Source organism: Drosophila kikkawai, chromosome 2L (genome assembly GCF_030179895.1).
Source record: "Drosophila kikkawai strain 14028-0561.14 chromosome 2L, DkikHiC1v2, whole genome shotgun sequence".
Taxonomy (NCBI): domain Eukaryota; kingdom Metazoa; phylum Arthropoda; class Insecta; order Diptera; family Drosophilidae; genus Drosophila; species Drosophila kikkawai.
The window spans coordinates 801681-828813 of NC_091728.1; the positions used below are offsets into that span (position 1 = coordinate 801681).

The following is a 27133-nucleotide window of genomic DNA, read 5'->3' on the forward strand; positions in this document are numbered from 1 at the left end:
ATATACCCAAAAAAACCAAGAAAAGCAAATGTAATACAACAAAAGTTTAATTTTAATTGTATTTAAACAAGGTATTTCCAAGTTTCAAATATATTTCCTTTAGTGAAATACCACCCAAGACCATAATGAAATGGTGATGAATGCACCTCTTTGAAAATACGTTTAAGCCGGCCATAGTTGTTATCCAATCAATAATCATTTGCATGTATAATAACAACCTTAATGCTATATAAATAAAAAATTTCACGTTCCTAAAAATAGTTCCAAAAGAGCGGCGAAAGCGACAGGCGGCCGAGCAGTGCCAGATACAAAAACTAGATTTATCCTTAAGTTTAAAGTGAGTGAGTGAAAATAGTACGGCGAATATAGCGAAAAAGGATTCAAAATATTGGTGAAATTGCAAGAGTATAGAAACATTACAAATCTGAAATCAAAATGGTTAATTTATACTCTCTTGATAATTCCGAAAATTATAAAAATTGCGTCAAACAATCAAATTCAAAATTCATATATTCAATATTCCACCTCAGTTGAACCAAATGCATTTCCGTATACGAAATATTGAATATTTCTAGAAAGGTTTCTAATCATGACCCTGTCTGCACAAAGTTTGCTTGCTGCTTTAATAAAGTGAAACATGTGTTGCGACTTAATTTCAATAATTACACTGCCAGAAAAGGGACAAACACAAGAGTACTAGCTGAAATCAATCGCTAACTTAAATGTTTCCCCTAATTTTTAATTTAGAACAGAAGAAAACAAGATGACACCCAATCCCAATCAAAACTTTACACATGAGGAGGAGGTGGAGGATTGGACGAAGCCATCGGGTGTGCTTTTTGAGAGCGATGTGACGACTGACGACGGTGCTCTGTCGACCTATACCGGCGAATTCAAGCAGGCCCAGGCCTGGAAGAGGCCTCTGGTGTGGGGCAATATAATCATTTTTACAGTCACACATCTGGCTTCGTTATACGGAGGTTACCTGTTGTTCACAGATACCAAGCCTGCCACCATGCTATTTGGTTAGTATAGCCCCTTGTCCAATTCCTTCTTTCTGCTTATGGTCTTTTTCCCCCTCGCACTGTGTCCCTTAGCATTCGTGATGTACTGCCTCGGCATGCTGGGAATTACGGCTGGCGCCCACCGTCTCTGGTCTCATCGTTCCTTTAAGGCCAAGTGGCCGGCTCGCCTCTTCCTGGCCATCTTAAATTGTATCTCCTTTCAAGACTCCATCTATTATTGGGTGCGGGATCACAGGATGCACCACAAATACTCGGAAACGGATGCCGATCCGCACAATACTTCCAGGGGTTTCTTCTACTCGCACATTGGCTGGCTGCTGGTGAGGAAGCATCCGGATGTGACGATAAAGGGCAAGGGATTGGATCTCTCCGACCTCCATGCCGACCCCATTGTGATGTTTCAACACAAGTAAGTATAGAATTCGATTTTCATGCTCCCTGAAGAACCGAAAATGCATATCCCCCGTGAATTTCCCTTTAAGTCTACTTTTCCTTGAACTTTTGTGAGACAAACATTTACAACTATTTATTGCACTTACTTTAGGTACTACTATTACCTCATGCCGCTGGGCTGCTTCATCCTGCCCACCCTAATTCCCTGGCTGTGTTGGAACGAGACACTGGCCAGCTCCTACTTCGTGGCAGCCATGTTCCGCTGGTGCGTCCAGTTGAACATGACCTGGATGGTGAACAGCTCGGCCCATGCCTGGGGTGGCAAGCCCTACGACAAGTAAGACTGGACTGGCGAATGGAGAGTCGCAGCAGCTTACCTCATTTTTGTTTTCTTTTTTTTACCCCCCACAGAGGCATGAATCCCTCGCAGAACTCCTTCGTTTCGCTTATGACCTTCGGAGAGGGCTGGCACAACTATCACCACGTGTTCCCCTGGGACTATAGGACGGCCGAATGGGGTGGCTACACCCTCAGTCACGCCACCCTCCTGATCGATCTCTTCGCCAAGATCGGCTGGGCCTACGACCTTAAAACGGTGACGCCGGAGATGATCAAGAAGCGGAGTCAGCGGACGGGCGACGGAACTCATGAACTATACGGCGAGAAGGTGGTTCCTAGCGTTGCTAAGAAGATAATGTGATTTATCCTAAGAGGGGGGCTATCTTGGTTATGTAGATTAATTTTGTTTGGATTCATTTCTATTCTATCTATCAATATACACTTATATTTATGATATGAAGAGGTTGGCATACTTAATAAAATTTTAAGAGGGCATAGCTAAACCAAAACGGATTTCGTATTAATATTACATTTTAATGAGGAACAAATCTTGATTTGGACTTGGACTTTACTGTAAAATCGATACAATAACAGCTTTGCTCCCTTGTAAGCAAAGAACATTTTTATAATATCTGTGTGATAGTTCAATGGAACTTCAAGCCTTTAATTTTATGACATTCATTAGTCCACATTCAAGTGAAAAGCGTGATTGAAGTGTGTGCATAATTACCCGGCTGTGTGTCCCACTCGATGAATTAACAAAAGCTTAATCAAAGCAATAAATTACCTTTTTTTTCAGTCAGCTGCAAAAAGAATTTGAAAGCTTCCAACTTGAATACCAAACAAAAAGTAGTTGCAAGAATCAGGCCTTTGAAGATTTTCAATTAACTTTATGTGTGGTCTAGAGCTTAACCTAGTGTGTGTATTGAATTATTTCGGAAAACTGAACGGCGTCCCATAGGGGTACATCATGGAGTTGTAGGGAGCGCCCGGGGCGCCCAGCAGGGGAAACGGAAACACTTGCGGTGGCAGACCGGCAGCAGCAGAGGTTTTGCTTTTTGAGCCGCGCTTTCGTTTCGGAGGTGCTGCTGGCTGCTCGTCACTGGATTCCGATGCAGCTTCGCTTTCGCTGCTGGCCTCCGTTGCCTCATCTTCGTCGTCATCCTCATCTTCATCATCATCGTCGTCGTCGTCATCCTTTGGTTCAATCTTCATGCGCTTCTGCGGCGTCTTTTTGGCCGCCACCTTCTTGGTGTTGGCCACCTTTTTGTCCTTTTTGGCCTTTACTGGAGTAACTGGTATGGAAGATGCAGCTGCAGATGCTGGAACAGCAGCGGGGAAGGCGAATCGTTGCTGATCGCCAGGAAAAGACGACATCTGCTGCATGATAAACTCCATGAATGCCTGCATGGCAATGTTGAGGTTGGGCGGACTGGGACAGCTTTTGAGGCTGTGGTATCGGCCGGAGCAATTCCGGCAGATCATTTGGCAGTTGAAGGAGGTGTGACCCTGAAAGGAAGATATTATAAGTCAAGTTTGGTAAATAAGCGATGGCCAGGACCCACCTTCTTATCGCAGAGACCGCACACATCTATGGCTTTGTTTTTGCTTCTGCTTTTGCCGGCCTTCTTGTCCTTTTTGCCCTCAGCCTCGGTGCTTTGCTCCTCCTCCTCCTCCTCTTCGTCCGTTATAGTGAACTGGCGTTCTTGGGAGCCCATGCAGACCACATCCTCCTCGGAGGCCGCTTTCTTCAGTTTCCTGGAGGTGGACTTGCTACCAGCAGTTGCCTGACCCTTCTCCTTGGCAGCCTGTTTGCTCTTCGCTGGCGGCGGCGGCGGACTCTCGTCGTCGTCTTCATCGGAATCCGAGGATGAAGCCTCAGAGGATGATGAGACCGGTGGCGGCTTTGCAGTCGCCACGGTTGGTTTGCTGACCTTCGTTTTGGGCGAGACGGCGGCCACAGCGGCGGGTTTGCCTTTTACGGCTTCTCCAGGCTCCGGTTCGGATTCCTCTTCCTCCGAGGAGGAGGAACTAGACGAGCTTTCGTCCTTTTTCGGTGTCTTGGGCTCCGACTTGGCAACCGCTTTGGGTTCCTGTTTAAGCTTCGGCATTAGCTCCTTTTCTTTTTTTATATTAATCAGCGGCATCTGGGGCGGCTGCTCTTCCACAACAGGAGGAGGTGTCTCTGCAGGCGGCGCTATGGCGTTGCTGAAGGCAATGTTGGCAGGTGGAAGGCTCTCCTGTCTGTGTGAGGATGGAGCCGGCGATGTGGCTACCGGTGGGTGAGCAGCAGCTGCAGCTGGGGGATCCTCGGTGAAGTCACCCACGTTATCGTAGTACAGCATGTGACTGCGTGTGGGGCTCTTGGCTTGATCTTTGGCGTGCCACGAGTTGTTGCGTCCACGACCACGGCTGCGTCTACCTCGACCACCACCACTTCTTCCTCTGCCGCCTCCCTTGTTCCGCTGCTGATTATCCGGCTGCTGCTGGGGATCCCGAAACTTGTTGAAGGACTCCTCTCTGCCCCGCCCAGCACCAACGCCACCCGGCACGTTGCCATTGCTGTGATTGTGATTCCTTGGCACCTGACCGCCGCCACCTATGTGTCCACGATCGGCCCAATTGCCATTGGATTGATGGCTGGGCGCCTGGTGACCGCCTCTAGAGTCGCCGCCGCTGCGTCTCTGCTGGTTATTGCTGTAGAAGTGGGGCCGGGAGTGGTTCCAGCCTCCGGAATGTCCTCCCCCGTTGTTCATCGTGGATATTTTTAATTTTTACGAACCGCCTCGGCGCACGTGTTGAGTCGATTGCCGATAGACAGCTATCGGAGCAAGCGCTGGCGATCAAGCGATTTTAAAGCCAAATCTGTCTATTAATCAGGCTCAAATTGTTGCTGTTTTAAGCACCTGTGTAGAGTGTAAACTAAATTGGAGCAGAAAAAGGACCACAAAGCCAGGGTTAATTGTGGCTTTAAACTGGAACAAGCTTATATCGAACTAAATATCCTAGCTTTTTCCCGTCACTTTCGATAGCAGCAGCGCTTGGGCCTATCGAAGTCTGGGGCACCTCTAGCAACAATTCTCGGGAGCAACAAATTGGAAAAATGGAGCATAACAAGAAGCCGTTCTTTGAAAACCCCCGATACCTTGAGAAAAAGCACAAAAGGGAGCTGGAAACTCGCACAAAGACCTGGGGCACGGTCAAGTTCAAACCGCAGGCGTACAGATCCAATAAACCCGCCTTCACGCCGCCCGATCCGCAGGCCACAGCGAAACCCTGGCAGCACGTGAAGAACGACATAATCGACGATTCGGAGGAATTGAGCCATGCCAGTCGCCTGGATGTGGACAGCGAGGACGCCAGGCAGTTCATGCAGCAGCGGGAGCAGAACCATCGGCGCAACATCATCGAGACCAGTCGATCGGAGCCCACCAAGTGGGAAACCTTTGACGATGAGCAGCCCTCTACCTCTAACAAGCTAAAGAAGAGGGAGAAGGAGAAGTCCAAATTTTGGCAGTGCGACAAGTCCAAGGGCGAGCTGCCCACGGACGCCAAGAACTTCACATTCAGGGAACGCAACTTTTTCCGCCGAAAGATAACGATGGGTCTAGCGGTGGGTGGCGTAAGTCTCGAAAGTGCCATACAAGATTTGAAGAAAAACCATAGGCAGCTGCAGCTTCAGCCAGTAGCCACCAATAGATTCAATACAAAAGACTCTAATCCGGCTGAAAAGGTCAAAAGCAATCCTTTTCCGAAAAGCAGTAAGCCCTTCCAGGACCGCAAGGCCTTTCAGAAGGGGAGCAAGCCTTTTCAGAAGGGGAGCAAGCCCTTTCAGAAGGGTGGCAAGCCCTTCCAGAAAGGAGGCAAGGGAAAAAAGTCCCAAGAGGAATAATAGTTAACTACAATTAAAGCCTAGAAATAAATGAAATAAAGCTAAATTTCCAACTGTTTTTTTAAAGGTGGAACAACATAAAATCGACCTGTTCCCAGCTCTGTTAAGCCTCCCGTTTTCCGGAAAAACCAAAGACCATAGGTTAATCGGGTGACAAATCAGAAATGTATACACAACATTACTACACACTTTATGTAAATCTTAGAAGTAGAGTGGTACAAATACATGTGGAATAGGTCGGCGAAAATAAATAAACTAAACAGAACGCAAGGAGGGGTGGAGGAGGGGGAGATTGAAGCGGCGCAATGGATACCAGATCCAGCAGTATGGATCCTCATCGGCCTTCAGCCATTGGCATTGGCATTGGCCACCTTGGCGATGAGCTGATTGAACTTGCCGTTGCTGGTGAGCGGCTTCTTGGCCAGACGCACTTGCTCCGGCGAGTGCTGCAGAAAGTAAACGACGATAAATTCGAGTGTTTGATTGGCTTCCTTGGGGTACATCATGTTGAAGGTATAGTAGTAGCAGATCAGCTGGGCCAATATGTCCGGCAGGTCGTTGTCCTTGGCCCCGAACGTGGCCATTATCTGGCCCTCGATATAAACCATAGCCTCCAGCTGCGATTGCATGACGCCGTCATCATCCGTGGTTTTGGGCGTATCTGCGGGAAAAACAAAAAAATTATATTTAGCTCAAGTTTATATAAAAACGTAGCTTTTTAAGATACTCACTGACTAGAGCCACCCAGGGGGCATTTGTGGGATTCATATTCTGCAGCGCCTCCTTGGACAAGGGACCGTTCTCCAGCTGCTTGAAGATGTAGTCGGGATCTTCATTGAAATGGTATGCAATGCCGCGCACCAAATTGGCATTCGACTCCTCCTCCAGGGCACTGATCTTTTTGTTCTTCGATCCCTTGAAGAACTTAAAGAAGCGCTCCTTCTCGCCGGCCAGACGCTTCTCCAACAAACGGGGATCGATGGACATGAGCAGCTCAAAGTGTTGGTACAACACCGCCTTGTCAAATATATACGGCCAGTTCTCCTTGATGGCCGTAATGTCGGGGATCTTTTCGCTGTTGTTGAAGAAGGCGCGCTGGAGCGGAAAGCACTCCTTCATGTACTCGACAACAGTGGAGGGTTCCAGGGGTGAGCTACCGCGGTAGCTGGAGATGAGCAGCTCCTTTTTCTGCTCTAGATCTCGGTTGAGGGCCAACGCCTTGGCATCGCCATTGGAGGCGGCTGCGGCTCCACCGTATTTGCGCTTCTTGCCGGAAGAGATGTGTATTTCAAAGGTGCCGGAACTGGCACGCTTTTGCGGCTTGTTGAGCGCATTGTTCCGGTTGATCATCTTCGAGATGAGCGACTGCGGTGTGGTGGCTATGAACTGGCCCTCGCGATCCTTCTCAAGCAGGGAGTCGGGGTACTTTTCGGCTGCCTGCTGTGCCACCTGGCGGAACACTCGAATGGGTATGTGCACCGATATTTCGCGCAGCTCCTCCACCAAGACGTTGCCCAGCGTATTTAGGCGCTTGCCCAGGCTACCCTTGCCCCGGAGCAGCTTCATAATGTCCCCAGGTACCTTGCTCCATGGTATCGAGAAGTCTTTGAACAGCGCCGAGGTCTTGGCACTCGACGGGGTGACGCTGGACAACGACAAGGTCTCATCGTTGGACACCGTCGAGTCATTGGGATTTGAGACAATACTGTTGTTGGCATAGAAGCTGGGATCTACCGAGCTGCCGGCGCGTTCCGAGCGGTTTAGCGGTGATGGTGGCGGCAGCACCACGTACTCCTCCGATTCGGCAAGGAGCATGAGCAGTATCTTCTCCTTGGCGGCGAACAGGAGCACGTCGTCCTCGCAGATCTCGCAGCCGTTGCTCTCCAGGACAATTGTACTGCCGACAAGGCCGTATTTGTGGGCTAATATTAGATGAAAAGGGAGTTTATTTATATTATTTGCCATAAATAATTGTATTTATCTAACAGATACTTTTTTAGATTAAGATATTAATACCAGATACTTTTTTAGATTTAGATATTTTTAAATTTAGATATTTTTAGAATAATATTTAACAAAAAATTTAATAGTTTCATTATTTATTCCCATTTTAGGGGAATTGTTAAAAAATAGGTTTTTTAAACAAGAAAAGAAGCCAACTTTGGCACCTCCTTTGCATTTTAAAAATTATATATTAAGAAGTAAAAAATTAACAAATAGGCCAAAAATGCTTCTGACTGAAATTATAATACCCTCAAGGGGTTATTAAAATTTGTAATATTTATCTTTAATTTTTTATGATAATTTCCATGTTTCGAAATATAATAACTGAGCCAAAAAAGCGTTAATTTCAATTCGGAAAGATTTTCTGTGTTTGTTTTTTCTGTGTTAACAAATTACATATTAATTTAAAAATTTTAAGAAATCAAAATTTTGGTCAATTTTTTTCAATTTTTACGATGTAACCCCTTATAAAATTTTGAAAAAATTAAAAAAAAAAAAAATCCACCGAACATGGCTGTATGAACTCGCCTTTTGATGCTGATCAAGAATATATATGATTTATAGGGTCGGAAACGACTCCTTCACTTCAAAAAATAATAATAATAAAATTAGAGATGCCCCTACCTTTCTCAATCACATCCTTTCGCGTCGGCAAGGACATAAAGGTCTTCTTGTTCTTTCGGTCGGCACTACATATGGTAATCAATACTTTCTCAGCCAGCTCTGTCCTGGGCTTGCCTGCCTCGTCCTTCCTCTGCTCCTCCTCCCTCTTCTGGCCAGGCAGTGGCCCAGTGGAATGTGTAGCTGTAGATTCTGTAAACACACAGGAATAGTTTAATGCCGAATCTGGGCAGTATGTGTATATTTTCTCACCGCAGCAGCTCTCTGGCTTTTTTGCTCCTCCTGTTTGTACACCATTTTCGATTGTTGTTGCCTTCGCCGGCGCTTGGCTTGCGTTTTGATTCGGATTCTGGTGGTGGCCCGGCGGCGTCTGTTGCTGTTGCTGCTGCTGTGGCTTCATCTTCATCTCGCCGGCGGCGTGGGCGGACGTGGGCGCTGCGGTGGCGACGTCCATTATTTATTTTGTATTTTTATTCGTCCAACCAAGCCTCCAAGCCTTTTTTCTCATTTAGCAGGGCTGCACAAACATTGATGTTGCTATCGATTGCATCGATACCACCTTCCCCTCGAAGGCAGCTGGTCAGCACTGTTGGTGCTGCCAGACTGTCAGACTGGATACAAATTGTAGGTTTTTTATTTCGTTTTTAACTGCTTTTCGGAGTTGTAAAACTTCGAGTTGCGTAAACTTCCCTCTGGGAAGAATCTAATTTACGCTGAAAAGCCGTAAAGCACTTGGGAAAGTCTTGGTAGGAATCAAGTATCCTTTTTCAGCGGAGCTGCCAGACAACTTATAACGTAACGTAACGATTATTTAATAACGTTTCATCGATAGCACTATCGATAATTATAAGAATCACCATCGATTCGAACGATCGCTGCACGGTCACGCAGCACGATCGCATTTATTTTTGTTTTCCTTGGTTTCCGTGGTTTTTCTTCACTTAAAACTTACCGCAAACCGAGAAGCAACAGCCTCGCAGCACGGAAAATCTCAGCAAAGAAACGGCCACGATGCTTTGATCAGTCCATCGATCGGATCCTCCAAACAAGGAGCGGCTAATTCGCGGAGCTCCCATTAAAATTCACCAAAGGCAGCTGCTTAATGTTTTTTATAAGAGGATAATTACATAGTTTAGCTCTCCACGCACGCCCCGCGCACAATGCAAATGTGAGTAGTTGTGACCAACAAAAATGGAATAACAATATAATCCCCCCCTAGAAAGCACCTGAAACCCGCGATCTTGTACCTATGGGTGATCCTGCCCCTTCTTTTTGTGAGCGAAACAGACGCCAGTGCGACGAAGCTGGATGTGGAGCTGGAGGCCATCAATGGCACGCTCAACTACCGGCTGTACGCCAAGAAGGGCAAGGACGATAAGCCCTGGTTTGACGGCCTGGACAGCTCGCACATTCAGTGCGTGCGACGAGCGCCCTGCTACAGCACTTCCAATGCCACCAATACCTGCTTCGGCTCCAAGTTGCCCTACGACCAGAGCAGTCTCTACTTGACCGATTTCCACACCGAGAAGGAGCTGAACGAGAAGCTCAATGATTACTATGCCCTCAGGCATGTGCCCAAGTGCTGGGCGGCCATACAGGTGAGAGCGTTGTTCACTTTACCTAGTTTTCCTACCTAAAACCCAGAAATAATCCCGTTTTACAGCCCTTTTTGTGCGCCGTCTTCAAGCCCAAATGTGAGACAATCAACGGCCAGGAAATGGTCTACCTGCCTTCCTACGAAATGTGCCGGATTACCTTGGAACCGTGTCGCATACTGTACAACACGACGTTTTTCCCAAAATTCCTGCGCTGCAACGAGACGCTCTTTCCCATGAAATGCACGAACGGAGCGCGTGGCATGAAATTTAATGTTACGGGCCAGTGTCTGAGTCCATTGGTGTCCACGGACACCGCAGCCAGCTATTATCCCGGCATCGAGGGCTGCGGCGTTAGGTGCAAGGATCCGTTGTACACGGACGATGAGCACCGGCAGATCCACAAGCTGATCGGCTGGGCGGGGAGCCTGTGCCTGCTCTCGAATCTCTTTGTGGTGGCCACGTTCTTCATTGACTGGCAGAACGCCAACAAGTATCCGGCTGTGATAGTGTTTTACATAAATCTGTGCTTCCTGATCGCCTGCGTAGGATGGCTGCTGCAGTTCACATCCGGTTCGCGGGAGGACATAGTGTGCCGCAAGGATGGCACACTGCGTCACTCGGAGCCCACGGCCGGGGAGAACCTCTCGTGCATTGTGATCTTTGTGCTGGTGTACTACTTCCTCACCGCCGGCATGGTCTGGTTCGTCTTCCTCACTTACGCCTGGCACTGGCGGGCCATGGGCCATGTCCAGGATCGCATCGATAAGAAGGGCTCGTACTTCCATTTGGTGGCCTGGTCCCTGCCCCTGGTGCTCACCATCACGACGATGGCGTTCAGCGAGGTGGATGGCAACAGCATCGTGGGCATCTGCTTTGTGGGCTACCTCAATCACCCGATGCGGGCGGGCCTGCTGCTGGGTCCGCTTTGCGGGGTGATCCTCATCGGCGGCTACTTCATCACGCGCGGCATGGTGATGCTCTTCGGGCTGAAGCACTTTGCCAACGACATAAAGTCGACTTCGGCCAGCAACAAGATCCACTTGATCATCATGCGAATGGGTGTTTGTGCCCTGCTCACCCTGGTCTTTATCCTGGTGGCCATTGCCTGCCATGTCACGGAGTTTCGGCACGCCGAAGCCTGGGCCCAGAGCTTCAGGCAGTTTATAATGTGAGTTTAAGGACAACTGGGTGATCCTGATTCTAGCTAAAATACTCCCATTGCAGTTGCCAAATCTCTTCGGTTTTCGAGGAGAAGAGCTCGTGTCGCCTGGAGCATCGACCCAGTGTGGGCGTCCTGCAGCTGCATCTGCTGTGCCTCTTCAGCTCCGGCATTGTCATGTCCACCTGGTGCTGGACACCGTCCTCCATTGAGACCTGGAAGCGGTATATCCGAAAGTACGTACGAAAATCGTTTTTATTCGGATTTATTTGTTAATTTTTCTTGCTTTCTGCAGAAAATGCGGCAAGGAGGTGATCGAAGAGGTGAAAATGCCCAAACACAAGGTAATTGCCCAGACGTGGGCCAAGCGCAAGGACTTTGAGGACAAGGGCCGGCTCTCCATAACGCTGTACAACACCCACACGGACCCGGTGGGCCTCAACTTTGATGTGAACGATCTGAACTCCTCGGAAACGAACGACATCTCCTCCACGTGGGCCGCCTACCTGCCGCAGTGCGTGAAACGACGCATGGCCTTGACAGGAGCCGCGGCCGGGGGCGGAGGAACAGGTAATTCGTCGAGCCACGGACCGCGCAAGAATTCCCTGGACTCTGAGATCAGTGTGAGTGTTCGTCATGTCTCCGTGGAGTCGCGTCGCAATTCGGTGGACTCTCAGGTGTCTGTGAAAATCGCTGAAATGAAAACCAAAGTGGCATCCAGATCAAGGGGAAAGCATGGAGGCGGCGGCGGCGGCAACAAGAGAAGCCACCGAAGACGCGACTACATAGCAGCGGCCACGGGCCGAAGCAGCCGCCGCAGGGAGAGCAGCACCTCAGTGGAGTCGCAGGTCATTGCCCTGAAGAAGACCACCTACCCGAATGCTAGTCACAAAGTGGGCCTCTTTGCCCATCACAGTTCCAAAAAGCAGCAGCACGGCAGCTCCATGAAGCGGCGGTCGGGGAACGCGGGCCTGGATCCCTCCATTCTAAACGAGTTTCTGCAGAAGAACGGTGACTTCATCCTGCCCTTCCTCCAGAATCAGGACATGAGCTCCAGCTCCGAGGAAGAGAACTCCCGCGCTTCCCTCAAGATACAGGATCTCAATGTGGTTGTGAAGCAGCAGCAGCAGGAGGAGGAAGACGACGAGGAGGAGCGGCTCAGTGAGGATGGTGGCATCCAGATTGAGGAGCTGCCCAATAGCAAGCAGGCCGTCTTGGAGAACTTCCTCAAGAACATGAAGAAATCAAACGAATCCAACGGTCACTCCCGGCACTCGGCAAGGAGTCGTCAGTCCAGGAAATCCCTCCGCAAGAGCCAGCCCAAATCCACGGGTCTGGAGCTCGACTTCAAACGGGATTATGGACGGAATTGCACGAATAACGATTCCCTCAGCTGCTCCTCCATGGAACTGGACGTGGCCCTGGATGTGGGCAGTCTGCTGAACAGCTCCTATTCGGGCATGTCCCTGGGGAAGCCGCAGAGCAGGAACAGCAAAACCAGCTGCGATGTGGGCATCCAGGCGAATCCGTTCGAGCTGGTGCCCACCTACGGCGACGAGGAGCTGCAGCAGGCCATGCGACTGCTGAATGCGGCCAGCCGGCAGAGGAATGAAGCGGCAGCCAACGATGATGGCGGCGGCACGGAGCTGCAGTCTTTGCTGGGTCTCTCCCAGCGGCAGCCGACGTTTATGAGCGAGTCGGACAAGCTCAAAATGCTGTTGCTGCCCTCGAAATAACAAGACTTGAAACAAAGCATTTACTTAAGCAACACTCGACTTTAAAATGTCCTTCAAAGGTTCTGTTTCGGTTTTAATGACGATTTAAAAGCTGATAATTTTATACATTAGACACAAAGAGCATGGAGCATGTCTGTGGTTAATCTACATATATTTTACAACATTCTTTTGGACTCCCTTTTAAAATACTTTAGATTGTCTCATTCCTTTAACATTTTTCTTTCAAACTAAAGCCATGGACACCAGAAAATTGTATACATTTCAGTTGAATCTAGCTTAGTTTCTTTTGTAATTTGAATTTGAGTCCTAGTCTCATATTTCACATGTATCCTTTACAGAAAAACAGGACAAGACAGGACAGGACAAGTATTGTAATTTGATATTTTTTTTTAATCATACAGAAAAAGTGATATTCCATCAAAGCAGAAGCCCTCTAAACAGAATGTAAAAACCGAAACAGACTTCCAAGCATATTTTTTTATGCTACATTTACACCTAAGCCCTGCGATAGTTGCTCCTTAATTGTTTTATTGAACAGATCAAGCGTGACTACAACGAATTACGAATACTCATACATTGTAAGAGCTACGAATATTATTTTCCAAAACTCTGCTCCTCTGATTTAAGCCAAGGAAAATGCTTAGAGTAATAGAGAGAGCGTTTTCCTTGGCAAGGACTTACAACTAGACTCTAGATTATATGTATAAGTACCCTAATGTACGATACAAAGTACATGCATGGATCGTACCTCTCAAAGTGCCTTTATAAGATTTACAAAATATTCTTAAAATGTTGTCTGTGTGACGAATAAAATGATTTTAAATCCTTACAAAAAGCTATTAATCATGGATAGAAGACAGATACACAATTTCAGTTATTTATCGATTATTTCGATATTTTAATGCCATATTTTCCTACACTTAAAATCTCGGTATATCAAAGTAGCTCTCAATACATCTTTCCTCTTCCTAACCCTGTTTGCTTTTCTGCTCCTTGAGCAGCTTGAACTCTGGGCCCCAGATCACCGTGTTGGCATACTCCCCGAGCAGATAGCACGCCAGGTTGAAGCCCACCAGCAGGGCCAGGAATAGGTAGCGCAGCGGCAGGGGCAACACCTCCAGAATCGGATAGACCCACTCGCCACTGAAGTAACGCACAATGTGCAGCCAGATGATGTAGAGCAGGATGAAGGAGAAGTTGCCCGCGAGGCCGGCCAGGCGGCTGGGGTAGCGACGGAAGCAGGTGAACAAGTCCATAATGGCCATAAGGGCCACATTGGTGTGCACCACGTGGTTCAGCCAGCTGCAAAAAAACAAGAAATGGGTTCAATTAAAGAGGTTCCTCTCTCTGGAAGCCCTAATGTACGTGCCTGGGAAAAATTGCATCCAGGGCCGAGGGAAAGATGAGCTCACGGTCCCACATGTAGACGACCCAGAACGACAGGCAAACATTGTGGGCCACTGGAAAGGCAAAGGCCGCAAAGATGTAATCCCGCAGAGATCTCAGCTTGGACTTTGGCTCGGCGGTGACTGTGTTGTCGCCAAAGAGATCGTTGAGCAGGGCCAGTGTGTGGTAAATGGCCTGCAGGATGACGTCCAGGAAGGTGAGGTATTTGAATTTGCCACCCCATCGGGCCTTCAGTTCGGCCACCTCGTCCTCCTCCACCAAGTCCTTGGGCCAGTGCACCCGGAAGTAGTGGTAGTAAATGCCGTAGGAGAATTGAGCTGCGGCCAGCAGGTGCAGCAGAAAGCGCAGGTATTTGAAGGCTCCGCTCGTGTAGGCATCGTTGCAGGTGTCCAGCCGGGCGACTGTGGCCTCGGCAGCCTCCTTGGCGGCTTGGAAATCGCGCACTTGCTTCTTGCTCTTGGCCATGGTTGCCGGAAAAACAGGCGCCGGGCTGTCACGTCGCTCTTAACAAAACAAATAAAAGCTTGCACAGCTGATTGGGGCTGTTAGACACGACAGGGGAAACATTCAAAGCCAAACAAGTTGGCAGTCCTGCCAGATGGGCGCCATCTTTAAAAGGAAATGAAAATATATTAACGACTTCAAGGGTTTTTAGTCAAAAACTGGAGTTTTATTTGTATACTAGAATTGAATTACAGGTTACAACGCAGGTATTCAGAGATGGTGTGGTTGGTGTGTGTGTGCCTGTGCCTTGATATGATGGAGAAGGCAAATATATGTACGTACAAGTTCACTCAATTAAAATCTACAAGCTACTATAATCTCAAGTTCAATGCAAGTCGTATTAAGAATAGATTGAATATCATTAGCAAACGGGTTTCTGTATGAGTTTCACTTTCACATACAACTTGTGTATCTTGTTAAACTCTAAGCAAAGTACGTTTAAATCACTGAATCTTGGTCATGCGAAGATTACGAATCTTACGGTGCGCCGCCTTCCTAACTTAAGGTAACTCTCTGCTCTGCTCTGACCTTTTGCCTCGGAAAATGAAGTTATCTGTGAGGTAAATAACCGAAGCAGGACTCTTGTTTCTTTTATTAATCATTACTTGTATTTTGTGGCTAATCGAACGCGACTCTACGTGCAACAGAAAACGCCAGGGACACCAGCCTAGTTTATTTTGCGCTTGGCCAGCTTCACCTCCTTGGCCCAGACGGTGTTGTTAAGGAACTCGCCCAGCAGATACAGCGACAGCGTGAACCCGATGACGGCCACAAAGAAGAGAATGCGCTGCGGCAGCTGCAGCACCTCCAGCACTGGATACACCCAGACGCCGGAATAGTGCTTCACCACATGAATCCACACCAGGTAGGCGCCCATGAAGATGGCCAGTCCGGTGAGGCCCTGGCTTCGCTTGGGATATGATCGGTACGAGGTGAAGATCTCCAAGACGATGAAAACGACAATGTTGGTGTGCAGGACATGGTTGAGCCAGCTGTAAGAGGCAAAAATTAATTACTTTTTAGGTCAGTAGTGGAAGAGGGAAATAGGCTAGATGAGAAATGTATAGTCTCTTGTTTACATTGCTTAGTCTTAAGCACTTAGCTGCGGATAAATACTTTTATAAATTCAATTATAATGGTTTTACATTAGGCATTTGCCTCACGTATATGCAAACCACAAAAGCGACTTTGAATAAATTATCAACAACTTGAGGCAAAGTATATAGCAGTTTATGTGTGAGCTAAGAAAACAGAAGAACATATTTATATAGTAACTGAGCAGCAATTAAACGTTATGAAAGGGTTTAATGTCGTACATAATAGTTGACCTAGCATATTTTAGTTGACATTCAAACAATTAATGGATATAAACAAGATAATTATATGCTTATAAAGCTTATATAGCGCTAGGGATATCATAAGAGTTTAAAGAATAAGAAACTCTTAAAGAGAAATCGCCAAGTCTTCAAATAATGCTTTGTTTATAAACAAAAGAGGGCCATGCCTGCAATATAAACAAATGTGCTCCCTTTTCATTTGCTGCGCCTGATATGTCCCATGTGAAACCAAATTCTTGTAATAGAAACTCTGTCTTCTTTCCCCCTTTTTCCTCCTTGGCAAAACTCACCTCGGGAAGACGGGGTCCAGCACCTTGGGGAAGACCAGCTCTCGATCAATGGCGTACAGGGTCCAGAAGGTCACGCCCACATTAATGGCCACCGGAAAGGCCAGAGTGGCCATTAGCCAGTCCTTGAATCTGCGCACCGCTGGCGGCTTTTTGGGGGTCAGCTCGTTGGTTCCCACAAAATCGTTGACCAGCGAGACGGTGTAGTACAGCGCCTGAATTATCTGCAAGTGAACAAGCGAACAATAGACGTGTGTCAGATAATATGGTTCAATATGAAGGGTTGCTTAAGTGGAGTGGAAGGAATTAATGCACAGTAAACAAAAATGTTGCTTATAAATGTTATTTTTACTTGCTTTTAGTGGGAGCTTAAATAATATATATAATTGAATATGTATAATTTAATTTACAACTAAAATAAATATTTAGAAAATACTACATTTATTAAGAATTTCCCCCTGTGTAGCTTTAATTTGCGTGCTAAACCCAGTTAAACGGTTCGTCGACTGTGGAAAAAATCTAACCGCTGGCGAACTTTAAACCCCAGAAGCCTCCCCAGTTGTAAGCTATTGATTACCGCATCCAGGAACGTTAGATATTTGAATTTGCCCCCCCAGGGATGATGGATCCGCATCTCCGGCTCGCTGGTGGGAAACTCGACGTAGGTGTAGTCGTAATATATGCCATAGCTGAATTGGACGGCCGCGGTCAGGTGCAGCAGCGTCCGCAGGGCACCGAAGACGCCCTGGTACACGGAGTTCCCTCTGCCAGATGCCATTTTCCCTAGTTGCAGCTGCTGCTCTTGATTGATTTTTCACGCGCGGGGGGCACCAGGAGCACAACAAATAAACCGGTCGGTCTCGTCGCTGGAAATACTGTGCTGCCAACCCGCCCGTCGCCACCCTTAGAGGTACCAGTGTGACCCTGCCGCTGGAGAGAGAAAATCCCAGATGGTAGTATTTGGTGAGCTGCTAAGCACTGGTCACACTTTACCTTTTGTCTTTGATTAAACCGGCACATCGCACATCTATTCGTTTATTGTTTCAAAAACCACTGCATTTTGCTATATTTGCAAAGATCTCACTTGTTGTTGATGGTGTATTTGTTAATACCTACGCAGGCAACATGAAAACCGACTTATTGGCCCAGACTACCGACGATGCAGGTGCATCGGACGCAACTTCGGAGTATTCATTGGTATGTGTGTGTGTGTGTGTCTTTTGTTTTCTTTAATCAGCCCTTCGTATACCCTTACTTTTCCATATAAGGCTTGGTTATATAGAAAGAGTATAGAGACATCGGCCTACCGAAGATTCAAATCTTCCTTTCTTACTTTAATGAAGTAATATTCTATTTCAGCTCAGTTCCGAATCGCCTGATGGCGAAAATATGGAGAAACTGAGGGAAAAGATTATAAACCAAGACGTTATAATCCGTGATTTTGAGACAAAACTGACAGAAGCTGAAAAAAATATTATAAATCAGAACGAGAAGATCAAGATTTATGAAGCTACAATTAAGGACAAGAATGATTTGATCGAATTGATGAAAGAAACCAAAGAATTCGCGATTAAACAGTTAAAAAATGAAAACGCTTTCTTACAAATCGCTCTCGATTTCAGCAAGAATCCAACTTCAAACAAAAACGACGCAAATGCAGCAGATTCAGCTGAATTTGAGAAGAAATCAACTGAGATTGCAGATTTCCAGACTCTGCAGAAGCAATTAAAGGAAATCCAGTCTCAAAATGAAGCTCTTAAATATACTGTATGTCAGTTGAAGTCAAGAAATTTTAAACTAAAATCAAAGCTGGATGAAAATATTAGGGAAATGAACACCCTGGAAGCAAAATCAGCTACGGATGCAGAAGAGTTAAGAGCTAAGATTGCTGAACTAGAAAAGAACGCTGAAATATATAGGGTAAAGTCCGAAGAAAAGAACGCTATGCTTGCGGAAGGTGCGTCAAATGCTATAAATTCCCAAGTAACAGATGCACCATTTGTTTTACTAAACCATTCGAAAGTGCCCAATATAAAATTCATTAAAATCGGGGACGAAGACAAGCCGGCAATAGTTGAAAATATTCCCACTTTGGGTACCGATTGGATAGTAATTCTGCGTCGCTTTGATGGGAGTGTCGACTTTTCTAAATACTGGAGCAATAGCGTTGGTGACTTATCCGGGGAATTCTGGATTGGTTTTAAATCAATTCACAAACTGACCTCAAGTGTCCGACACGAATTGTACATTCAACTCGAGGACTTTGATGGCGTGACAGCTTACGCCAGATATGATAACTTCGTTGTTGGAAACTTTGAGGAGAACTATATCCTGAAGTCTTTAGGTTATTATTCGGGAAACGCTGGCGATGCTTTGCGGAGTCATGTTAAATCCAAAATGAATTATAAGGAATTTGATAAGAAATGGCGTTACTGGTGGTTCTCGAACAATAATGAATGGTGAGTAAATATATTGGAAGCTAATAAGTAAAGTTTGAAAGATTTAATATTTATCTAAATATATTTTCAGTTGCTTGACTGGTGAATATAAAAAATCGAAAGAAGCACTGACAAGCGAGTTGGGCATGTACTGGGGAAATTGGAATTTGGGAAAGCGTTATCCTCTGAAGGCCTGCAAAATGCTAATAAGACCCTACCCGAAATAAGCTTTCATTTTGTAATCTGTTTTCAATGTTAAATTCAAATAAACTTAATATTATTTAATATAAGGGAAAACAAACATTACTTTCACTCAATGCTGTAGCATGCTTTAATCCCTCTCACAACTCTTCATTAGTCCCATCTATACACAATATCCAAATTTACAAGCTTACCGCACAGAGGAAGGTCAGGAACTTGAATTTGCCGCCAAATGGCACCGCATTGGGCATATCGAGGTTGTGGAATATGTGAATGCCACAGTTGAATTGGAGGACGGCTGTGCGACCCTGGCGCTGGAGAGATGGTAGTGTTGTCGTTGAGCTGCTAAGCACTGGTCACACTTTCTCTTTTGTCTTTGATTAAACCGGCACACCTATTCGTTTATTGTTTCAAAATCCACTGCTATTGCTATATTTGCAAAGATCGCACTTGATGTTTATGGTACCTACGCAGGCAACATGAAAACCGACTTATTGGCCCAAACAACCGACGACGCAGGTGCATCGGACGCAACTTCGGAGTATTCATTGGTATGTGTGTGTGTTTTTGTTTTCTTTAGTCAGTCCTTCGTATGCCCTTACTTTTCGACATAAGGCTTGGTTATGAAGAAAGAGTATAGAGACATCGGCTGACAGAAGATTCAAATCTTCCTTTCTTACTTTAATGAAGTAATATTCTATTTCAGCTTAGTTCCGAATCGCCTGATGGCGAAAATATGGAGAAACTGAGGAAAAAGATTATAAACCAAGACGTTATAATCCGTGATTTTGAGACAAAACTGACAGAAGCTGAAAAAAATATTATAAATCAGAACGAGAAGATCAAGCTTTATGAAGCTACAATTAAGGACAAGAATGATTTGATCGAATTGATGAAAGAAACCAAAGAATTCGCGATTAAACAGTTAAAAAATGAAAACGCTGTCTTACAAATCGCTCTCAATTTCAGCAAGAATCCAACTTCAAACAAAAACGACGCAAATGCAGAATATTCAGCTGAATTTAAGAAGAAATCAACTGAGGATGCAGATTTCCAGACTCTGCAGAAGCAATTAAAGGAAATCCAATCTCAAAATGAAGCTCTTAAATATACTGTATGCCAGTTGAAGTCAAGAAATTTTAAACTGAAATCAAAGCTGGATGAAAATATTAGGGAAATGAACACCCTGGAAGCAAAATCAGCTACAGATACAGATGAGTTAAGAGCTTAGATTGCTGAACTAGAAAAGAACGCTGAAATATATAGGGTAAAGTCCGAAGAAAAGGACACTATGCTTGCGGAAGGTGCCTCAAATGGTACAAATTCCCAAGGCACAGATGCACCATTTGTTTTACTAAACCATTCGAAAGTGACCAATATAAAATTCATTAAAATCGGACACAAAGACAGGCCGGCAATAGTTGAGAATATTCCCACTTTGGGTACCGATTGGATAGTAATTCTGCATCGCTTTGATGGGAGTGTCAACTTTTCTCCATACTTGAGATATAGCGTTGGTGATCTATTCGGGGAATTCTGGATTGGTCTTGAATCAATTCACAAACTGACCTCAAGTGTCCGACACGAATTGTACATTCAACTCGAGGACTTAGATGGCGTAACAGCTTACGCCAGATATGATAACTTCGTTGTTGGAAACTCTAGGGAGAGTTATGCCCTGAAGTCTTTAGGTGCTTACTCGGGAAACGCTGGCGATGCTTTGCGGAGTCATCTTAATTCCAAAATGGAATTAAAGGTAATCAATGAAAATAAAGCGTGTTACTGGTGGTTCTCGAGCAATAATGAATGGTGAGCAATTAAATTGAAAGCTATTAAGTAAAGTTTGAAAGATTTATTATTAATATAAATATATTTTCAGTTGCCTGACTGGCTATTATAAAAAATCGAAAGAAGCACTGGACGAAGTCGGCATGTATTGGGGAAATTGGTATTTGGGAAAGCGTTATCCTCTGAAGGCCTGTAAAATGCTAATAAGACCCTACTCGAAATAAGCTTTCATTTTGTAATCTGTTTTCAATGTTAAATTCAAATAAACTTAATATTATTTAATATAAGGGAAAACATACACAACTCTTCATTAGTCCCATCTATACACATTATCCAAATTTACAAGCTTACCGCACAGAGGAAGGTCAGGAACTTGAATTTGCCGCCAAATGGCACCGTATTGGGCATGTCGAGGTTGTGGAATATGTAAACGCCATAGTTGAATTGGAGGACGGCCGTTAGGTGGAGCAGCAATTGCACTGCCTTGTTGAAGCCCGGAGATGTGGAGCCCTTGCTCTTTGATTTCGTCTTGGGCTTGGCCATGTTATACCTCCTAGTGCCAGATATATACTGATTACGGTATAGCCAGAGTCCAGTCACTAGCAGTAATCGTACGTGTTTGCTTACAGGGATTCCTGACTAAGTTGAATTCCTTGCTTTAAGGGTATAGTTTTCTTGTAGGAAAATGATTTTGCGGTGCTTGTGGCAAAGCATACATTCAAATACTATATATTTCTATGAAACATGCCCTACAATCGAGGCTCCACTGTATGTACTTGGCCTGCGCTTTGAAACTGATAAGGTACGCGCTTATCAGTCGCACTCCCAATCGCCGTGGTACAAAGTATTGCCACTCGAGAATGAATCGGCAGAAGCTAACGGGAAAAAAGGAAATAAATCTGAAAATGGGCGCATAATCCGCATCGGAACTTGTCCCGCCTCCTTCCTCCCCCTTTGAAGCGCAGTGCAGGCTATGAATAGCTACGGATACACAGCAGCGGCATATTTATGAGCCGAGACAATAATGGCTCTACTTATGTTCGCAGCTAATGGCAACTATCGATTCCCCGCCCGTTTCCGCCCACCGTCGTTCGGCATGTGAAGGTCAAGGACAAAGGGCGACGTCGTCATCAAAGCCCCCCAACCAACTGTATTTTCTGGTATCATTATATTGAGGTCTCTTTTACCTTTTGTGTATCGGTTGACGGCTGTGTAATGTCCAAAAATAATCCCATATTAACGTAATATTTAATTCTTTGCTATGTGTAGATGTAGAAATAAATGGTAAGTATATTTCTTACGAGAGTTTACTAGCATTTAACTGCTATACAAAAAATCCAACGAATATCTGCCACGCTCTACCTGCAATGTACAAGCCAAGCAGCGACATTTTCACCTTGAATCAAAGGACACCTCCCGGTTTATTCTATGGTCTCCACTTCGCCATCGCTATCAACGCCACCGGACTCTAGATTTATTTCCGTGAGCTCTTGGTCATCCTCCAGGACACTAGGGGCGCCCAGGTCACCAGTCTCCATGCGAGGGGCACCCGCAATATCCACTGGCTGTTCCTCGGCCTCCCTATCAGCTTCTTCCATGGCTGCTGCCTGCTCGAACATGGGATTATCGAAGGCCCGTTCCCTCACTTCTCCGCTCTCCGGGTCATAGGCCATAATCCCCAAGCGATCCACACCAGATGTGCCGTCTTCATGAGAGCCCTCGCCACCAGCACCGCCAGGCACTGTGTTCTCAAAGCGGTTGAATAGCAGATTCCGGCGCAGTCGCACGCCCAAGTGCCGCCATCTCCAACGCCTGGGGTCGTGGATCCAGTGGGGTATGCGGTTCAGGTAGGGATTCTCCGGCATATAGTGGGCCAGGATGATAACCGAGACCAGGCCTACCAGAGCCATGCAGAAGAGAATCAGGAGAATGGACGAGAAGCTCACGTTCGGATTGTAGGGGCGTCCGGAGACCTTCAGGGTAACATGGGACTTTTTATCAGCCTTCATCAGAGACTCCAGGAACTCCAGACTGCGCTCGCTGTAGCCATGACGATCCGTGACCACGGCCTGCAGGTGGTTTCCAAACTGCCGAGAGCCCACGAACTCTACGTGGAGTTGGATCTGATCCTCCAGACCCTGCTTGGCGATGAGCTCGTTTATCTCGTCCGTGATCTGTTTCTTATCCCCTTCGGAGCAGTGGCTGGTGGGCGTCGAGATGATGGCCCCACAAATGAGGCAACAGGAGCCCAGGGGACGTACTGGCGACAGGCAGTGCGGGACCTCACACTGTTCCTGGACATTGTGGCAAACAGGCTCCACCAGTTGGTCGAAATCCTTGTGGCAGCCGCACAGTTCTCCTCTGTAGTACTCCACCTGCACGTCCTGGGCATTGTGGAAGAGGTATCGCCCCAAATCCCTGGTCAGCAGTTGCTCCAAGTAGAGTTTCGACACCGATGAGCCGGCCAGTATGAGCTGTCCCAGCCTCAGGTACTCCACATTCTCCAGGTCAAAGGCCAGGGGGCCGTGGCCCTTGATTATGACTTGCTCATTGTCACAGGGAATCCGCTCGAGCTCTGGCACTGAGGCAGACACTTCGCCAGCCTTGTCCGTCCTCCAGGTGCCGGGATCAAACCATTTGCTCGATTTGGGCTCCCTAAGGAGAGCCACCTTTGTGTGTTCCGTTTTGCAACGGGAATTGTCCGTGGAACCAAAAGTTATGGTTGATTCTTCGGCCAGAAGAATGGCCCCGTTTCTGGGGAAAACCAAACCTTCAATGGATAGTTCCTCGGGCAAAGGCAGCAGGGCGGGATAGTTTGATGGGAAAACCACCAGATCTCGGTTACAAGGCATGTAGCCATCTATCCAGGCAGAGGGATCCTTGAAGTCCAGGCCCCCGGAGTACCACTTGGTGGCCAGAGTCACTTTCATCGAGTCAAGTAATGTGATAATCAGAAGCCCCCACAGCATGATGATGATGTGAACAGAGTGAACTTCCAACTAGAATTGGAATGTGTCAGGGAGGGAATCATACTCATATTTGGGGGCGTTAGCCCATAGTCTCTGTGGAATTTGCCAGTCTAAATGCAAGATAATATCTGTATACATAAATAAATTCAAAAATACATTTACAAGTAACTTATATTACCCATTTTTAGTATAGTTTTTAACATGAATTCCTAGTACTAAGCAATGCGCGCTCCATAAATTTTTGTTTTAAAAATATCGCACTAATTAATGCTGGAAAATAAGCAACAAAAACATGTGTACCTATGAGAAATCCATATAATATGTACAGGTTCACATTTTTACTATAGATACCGCGTCTGGAATACAGAAAGAATTTCCTTTTCTTTTTGCTAAAACAATGCAATTGTTTGTCGGAAAATAGTTAAAGTTTATTTTTTTATTTTGATTGTGCTGATATAAACAATTTTCCTGCCCATCCGATGCTTGACGGAAGCCATTGGAATGCCCAAAAAGAAAAGCTGGCAACAAAAACAATTGAAAACCGGATGGTAATGGCACCGAAAAATACTCGTGGGGCTACACATGAAAGCCCAATGAGAAAAAAAAATGGGCGAGTGCAGATCTTCTTCTGTTGATATAAAGCACTTTATGCTCACCAGATCAAAGTACATTAATCAAGGCCACACAAGGTCGTGAAACAACAAACTAAAATCTGGTAAACTTTGAAGTACAAAAATTATGTTCAAAACGTGTGGGGAAAATTATATTGACAGTTTTTCATTCTCTAATGGGTAATTTTTCACAACAATAAATAATCGAAAATTAAGTGTATTTAAATAAAAAAGAAGATATGTAGGTTAATGTACATATATTTGTTATTTAATTGCTCTTGGCATTCGATTTATTGAGCCCATAAAGCCCAAGGAACAAAGAGGGAAACCACAAAGAATGTCTTCCTTTGTGGGTCACAGCTCGTTTAAATTATAATTTTTTTTAATGGTATCAGTACAATTTATAGGCAGTAACGTTTAATGTTAAATTCTTTGTCTCTCAGTAGGTCACATAGCTTAAATATATTTGCATTACATTAATTATACTTCAGTAGCTCAGATTTTCAAGTTTTCTGATTTATTTACCCATCAAAAAATGGAAATTTCCCCGTTCCCATGATGACAACCACTTTAAGATATTTGCTTGTGTTTTCTTTGGCTTTCAATTGTTGCCAAGTAGCTGCTAGAAAATAGCTGAGCGATCGATCGATCGATTGGTTTCCTAAACAATTCTAAAGATATGTAAATGAGTGTTGACGCCGGCCAACTGCCTCGTATGGCATATTTTCCTTGGCGCCCCAAAGATAATCTGGCATTCATCAGTTCCATAAATTTTGGCAACAAAAGAAACCAAAAAAAAACCGCAAACATCTGAGCAAATAAAGCTGGAAAACCCGAAAGATGCAGGAAAAAGTGCATTCAGTAGAAGGAGGAGGAACTGCGGCGTATCTGCCAGATACTCTGTATCTCACAGTTGTTGACCCCGGCATGGGCATCCCAACGAGCAGACAAACAAATAAACAAACATATGGCAGGCATAAATGCGAAGAATAATCATTTTCTTTCGCTCAATTTCGGTCACTCGACACTTGAAATAACCAAAATCGGCGGCGGCCGCATTTCCGTCTTGCTTTTTAATTCTCCAAAAATCACGAAATATATATATATGTATCTTGCAGATTCGTACTCACCAGCGACCAGTAGGAGAGGAACTTGATTTTCTGGGACAGCGACTCCGGCACAAGGCGACGGTTCAGGCTGGTCTTCAGCTTGTAGCTGCGCTGGATGTCAAAGGAGCTGTAGTAGAGGCCATAGGCGAACTGGCCCAGGGCGCACAGGTGTATGATGGTCACAAAGACACGCGACTTGTAGAGCTCCACTTTAGTCATCTTGAGGATTTCCTTTCACAACAATAATAATAGTCCTGCACGAACACAAAGACCAATGGAAGGGAAACTTGAAACTGGCACAGGGGGAAATAGTAACACAAATATTCTAATTTGATTTTAATAAAATCTATTTCAAGACTTTTATTTAGATTAAGACTTTTATAACTTTAAACTTTAAATTAAAGCTAATATAATTTAAAGTTTAAAGTTATAAAAGTCTTGAAATTTACAGGAAATTTTAGACTCTTTTTTCTCTCTGTGCACTACAGTAGTTCTCCTAATGACGACGCCTCGCCAAGGTGTTTCTTTTTGCCTCTTGAGCCACGAAGACACCTCGACAAGGCGCGCACAAATTTAAATCAATATTTGCGTCACCGACATAAATATTTAAGCCTCCCAAAAATATAAGAAAAAAGAATAAAACTAAGGCTGAAATTCTAGAAAATCCGGCCGACTGCCCCCTATTGCTTTATGCTATATGCCAGTGTTTATAATTGGGTTATGTTCATAATTTGACGGTTTCTTATGGGCCATATAATGGCAGCATTTGTTGATTGTTTCACATTCGTTTCACTCTCTAAACAAATCACCAGCACACGCACGCTATATGTATGTATTTCCCCTGATTTCTGGCTTTACTCTTGGGGGTATTGCTCGATATCTTCCTGCCTTGACCGACGCTCCTCTCGCGCGCGCGTGCCACAACCGAGCGTATGGAAAACTGGAGTCACACTGGATGCGTTGCTCATACGCCGTGTTGCCTCCTGAGCTCTTTTTCTTTTCCACTTGTACTTGTGCTGTTGCTTCTGGTTGTGCCTGTGTTTCGGCTTCGGTTTCTGCGGTGTCGCTTTCGGTTGTTCTCTGTTGTTTCGCCTCAGGTGCGTGCTGCGCATGTCCGGGACTCCGGTTTTCGCGGTTCCGGGAGTGCGTTTAATGGATGGCCCAATCACCTGAATGAATCAACACACACACACACTGCAGCCCATTGAGATGCCTTTGGTGTTGTTTTCTGTCCAAGTGAATAAACAGATTAGGAGCTTGCAGTCATCATCACATCCAAGGGAGATAACTTTGCGGAGCCGATAAGCATCTGGTTTTATTTTTAGGGAGTACTGCGTCAAACCACAAAAGATAACAAAATAAATAAGTTCAAAAAGGAAAAAACTAAAGTTTTTAAATATAGATAAGACTTATGTATTGTTGGTTTTAACTAGTAATTTTTTTTTGGGATTTATAAGGCTTAAGATGACAATTACAAATTAAAGTGTAAACTATTTAAATAATATATAAATTTAATATAATAAATAATTATAAGTCTTGGAAAGTTAATGTATGAATTTATAATAAATATAAATTCAACACAAAATGTAATAAAAAGAGGAAATTAAATTAAACTATTATGCTCTTTAAGTAATACTTTATTTAAGGCTTTCACATATATTAAAACAGCATCTAAAAGTTAGATGTAGGGATCAGAATAAAGCTATTTCCAAAGC

General features: G+C 45.2%; 8 protein-coding genes across 14 annotated transcripts; 4 read left to right on the forward strand and 4 right to left on the reverse strand.

Moving 5' to 3' along the window:
- The first annotated feature begins 188 nt into the window (after nucleotides 1-188).
- Nucleotides 189-2266, forward strand: LOC108074296 (acyl-CoA Delta-9 desaturase-like). Of its 3 annotated transcripts, none has more exons than XM_017166284.2 (5): nucleotides 189-337; nucleotides 748-1025; nucleotides 1098-1434; nucleotides 1570-1755; nucleotides 1830-2266. In XM_017166284.2, the coding sequence occupies exons 2-5, from the start codon at nucleotides 764-766 to the stop codon at nucleotides 2116-2118; spliced, it is 1074 nt and encodes a 357-aa protein (XP_017021773.1). In that variant the 5' UTR covers nucleotides 189-337; nucleotides 748-763; the 3' UTR covers nucleotides 2119-2266. The 3 variants fall into 3 exon arrangements, with proteins under 3 accessions (XP_017021773.1, XP_017021774.1, XP_017021775.1); XM_017166285.3 differs by having other exon boundaries at nucleotides 256-341; XM_017166286.3 differs by having other exon boundaries at nucleotides 258-337; nucleotides 753-1025.
- A 344-nt stretch (nucleotides 2267-2610) lies between these two features.
- On the reverse strand, nucleotides 2611-4577 carry mbm (mushroom body miniature). The gene is made up of 2 exons (XM_017166279.3): nucleotides 3323-4577; nucleotides 2611-3266 (listed from the first exon to the last, which is right to left on the reverse strand). The coding sequence occupies exons 1-2, from the start codon at nucleotides 4511-4513 to the stop codon at nucleotides 2688-2690; spliced, it is 1770 nt and encodes a 589-aa protein (XP_017021768.1). The 5' UTR covers nucleotides 4514-4577; the 3' UTR covers nucleotides 2611-2687.
- A 71-nt stretch (nucleotides 4578-4648) lies between these two features.
- On the forward strand, nucleotides 4649-5694 carry LOC108074301 (uncharacterized). The gene has a single exon (XM_017166290.2). It carries the CDS (start codon nucleotides 4861-4863, stop codon nucleotides 5647-5649), a length of 789 nt encoding a protein of 262 aa, XP_017021779.1. The 5' UTR covers nucleotides 4649-4860; the 3' UTR covers nucleotides 5650-5694.
- A 97-nt stretch (nucleotides 5695-5791) lies between these two features.
- Nucleotides 5792-8813, reverse strand: LOC108074291 (uncharacterized). Its single transcript, XM_017166278.3, has 4 exons — nucleotides 8527-8813; nucleotides 8278-8466; nucleotides 6381-7571; nucleotides 5792-6310 (listed from the first exon to the last, which is right to left on the reverse strand). The coding sequence occupies exons 1-4, from the start codon at nucleotides 8726-8728 to the stop codon at nucleotides 5994-5996; spliced, it is 1899 nt and encodes a 632-aa protein (XP_017021767.1). The 5' UTR covers nucleotides 8729-8813; the 3' UTR covers nucleotides 5792-5993.
- Nucleotides 8814-9115: 302 nt separating this feature from the next.
- Nucleotides 9116-12767, forward strand: smo (smoothened, frizzled class receptor). The gene is made up of 5 exons (XM_017166274.3): nucleotides 9116-9442; nucleotides 9494-9872; nucleotides 9938-11040; nucleotides 11097-11267; nucleotides 11327-12767. The coding sequence occupies exons 1-5, from the start codon at nucleotides 9435-9437 to the stop codon at nucleotides 12765-12767; spliced, it is 3102 nt and encodes a 1033-aa protein (XP_017021763.1). The 5' UTR covers nucleotides 9116-9434.
- Nucleotides 12768-13635: 868 nt separating this feature from the next.
- On the reverse strand, nucleotides 13636-14706 carry LOC108074300 (androgen-induced gene 1 protein). Its single transcript, XM_017166288.3, has 2 exons — nucleotides 14137-14706; nucleotides 13636-14069 (listed from the first exon to the last, which is right to left on the reverse strand). Exons 1-2 carry the CDS (start codon nucleotides 14637-14639, stop codon nucleotides 13736-13738), a joined length of 837 nt encoding a protein of 278 aa, XP_017021777.1. The 5' UTR covers nucleotides 14640-14706; the 3' UTR covers nucleotides 13636-13735.
- Nucleotides 14707-14814: 108 nt separating this feature from the next.
- On the reverse strand, nucleotides 14815-26753 carry LOC108074302 (protein amnionless). Of its 5 annotated transcripts, none has more exons than XM_041776108.2 (3): nucleotides 25440-25660; nucleotides 16306-16526; nucleotides 14815-15670 (listed from the first exon to the last, which is right to left on the reverse strand). In XM_041776108.2, the coding sequence occupies exons 1-3, from the start codon at nucleotides 25635-25637 to the stop codon at nucleotides 15346-15348; spliced, it is 744 nt and encodes a 247-aa protein (XP_041632042.1). In that variant the 5' UTR covers nucleotides 25638-25660; the 3' UTR covers nucleotides 14815-15345. The 5 variants fall into 5 exon arrangements, with proteins under 5 accessions (XP_041632042.1, XP_017021782.1, XP_017021780.1 ...); XM_017166293.3 differs by lacking the exon at nucleotides 25440-25660 and adding an exon at nucleotides 21081-21290; XM_017166291.3 differs by lacking the exon at nucleotides 25440-25660 and adding an exon at nucleotides 16880-17080.
- Nucleotides 17126-19021, forward strand: LOC108074295 (fibrinogen-like protein 1). Its single transcript, XM_017166283.3, has 4 exons — nucleotides 17126-17265; nucleotides 17423-17499; nucleotides 17662-18761; nucleotides 18832-19021. The coding sequence occupies exons 1-4, from the start codon at nucleotides 17253-17255 to the stop codon at nucleotides 18965-18967; spliced, it is 1326 nt and encodes a 441-aa protein (XP_017021772.2). The 5' UTR covers nucleotides 17126-17252; the 3' UTR covers nucleotides 18968-19021.
- Nucleotides 26754-27133: the final 380 nt, after the last annotated feature.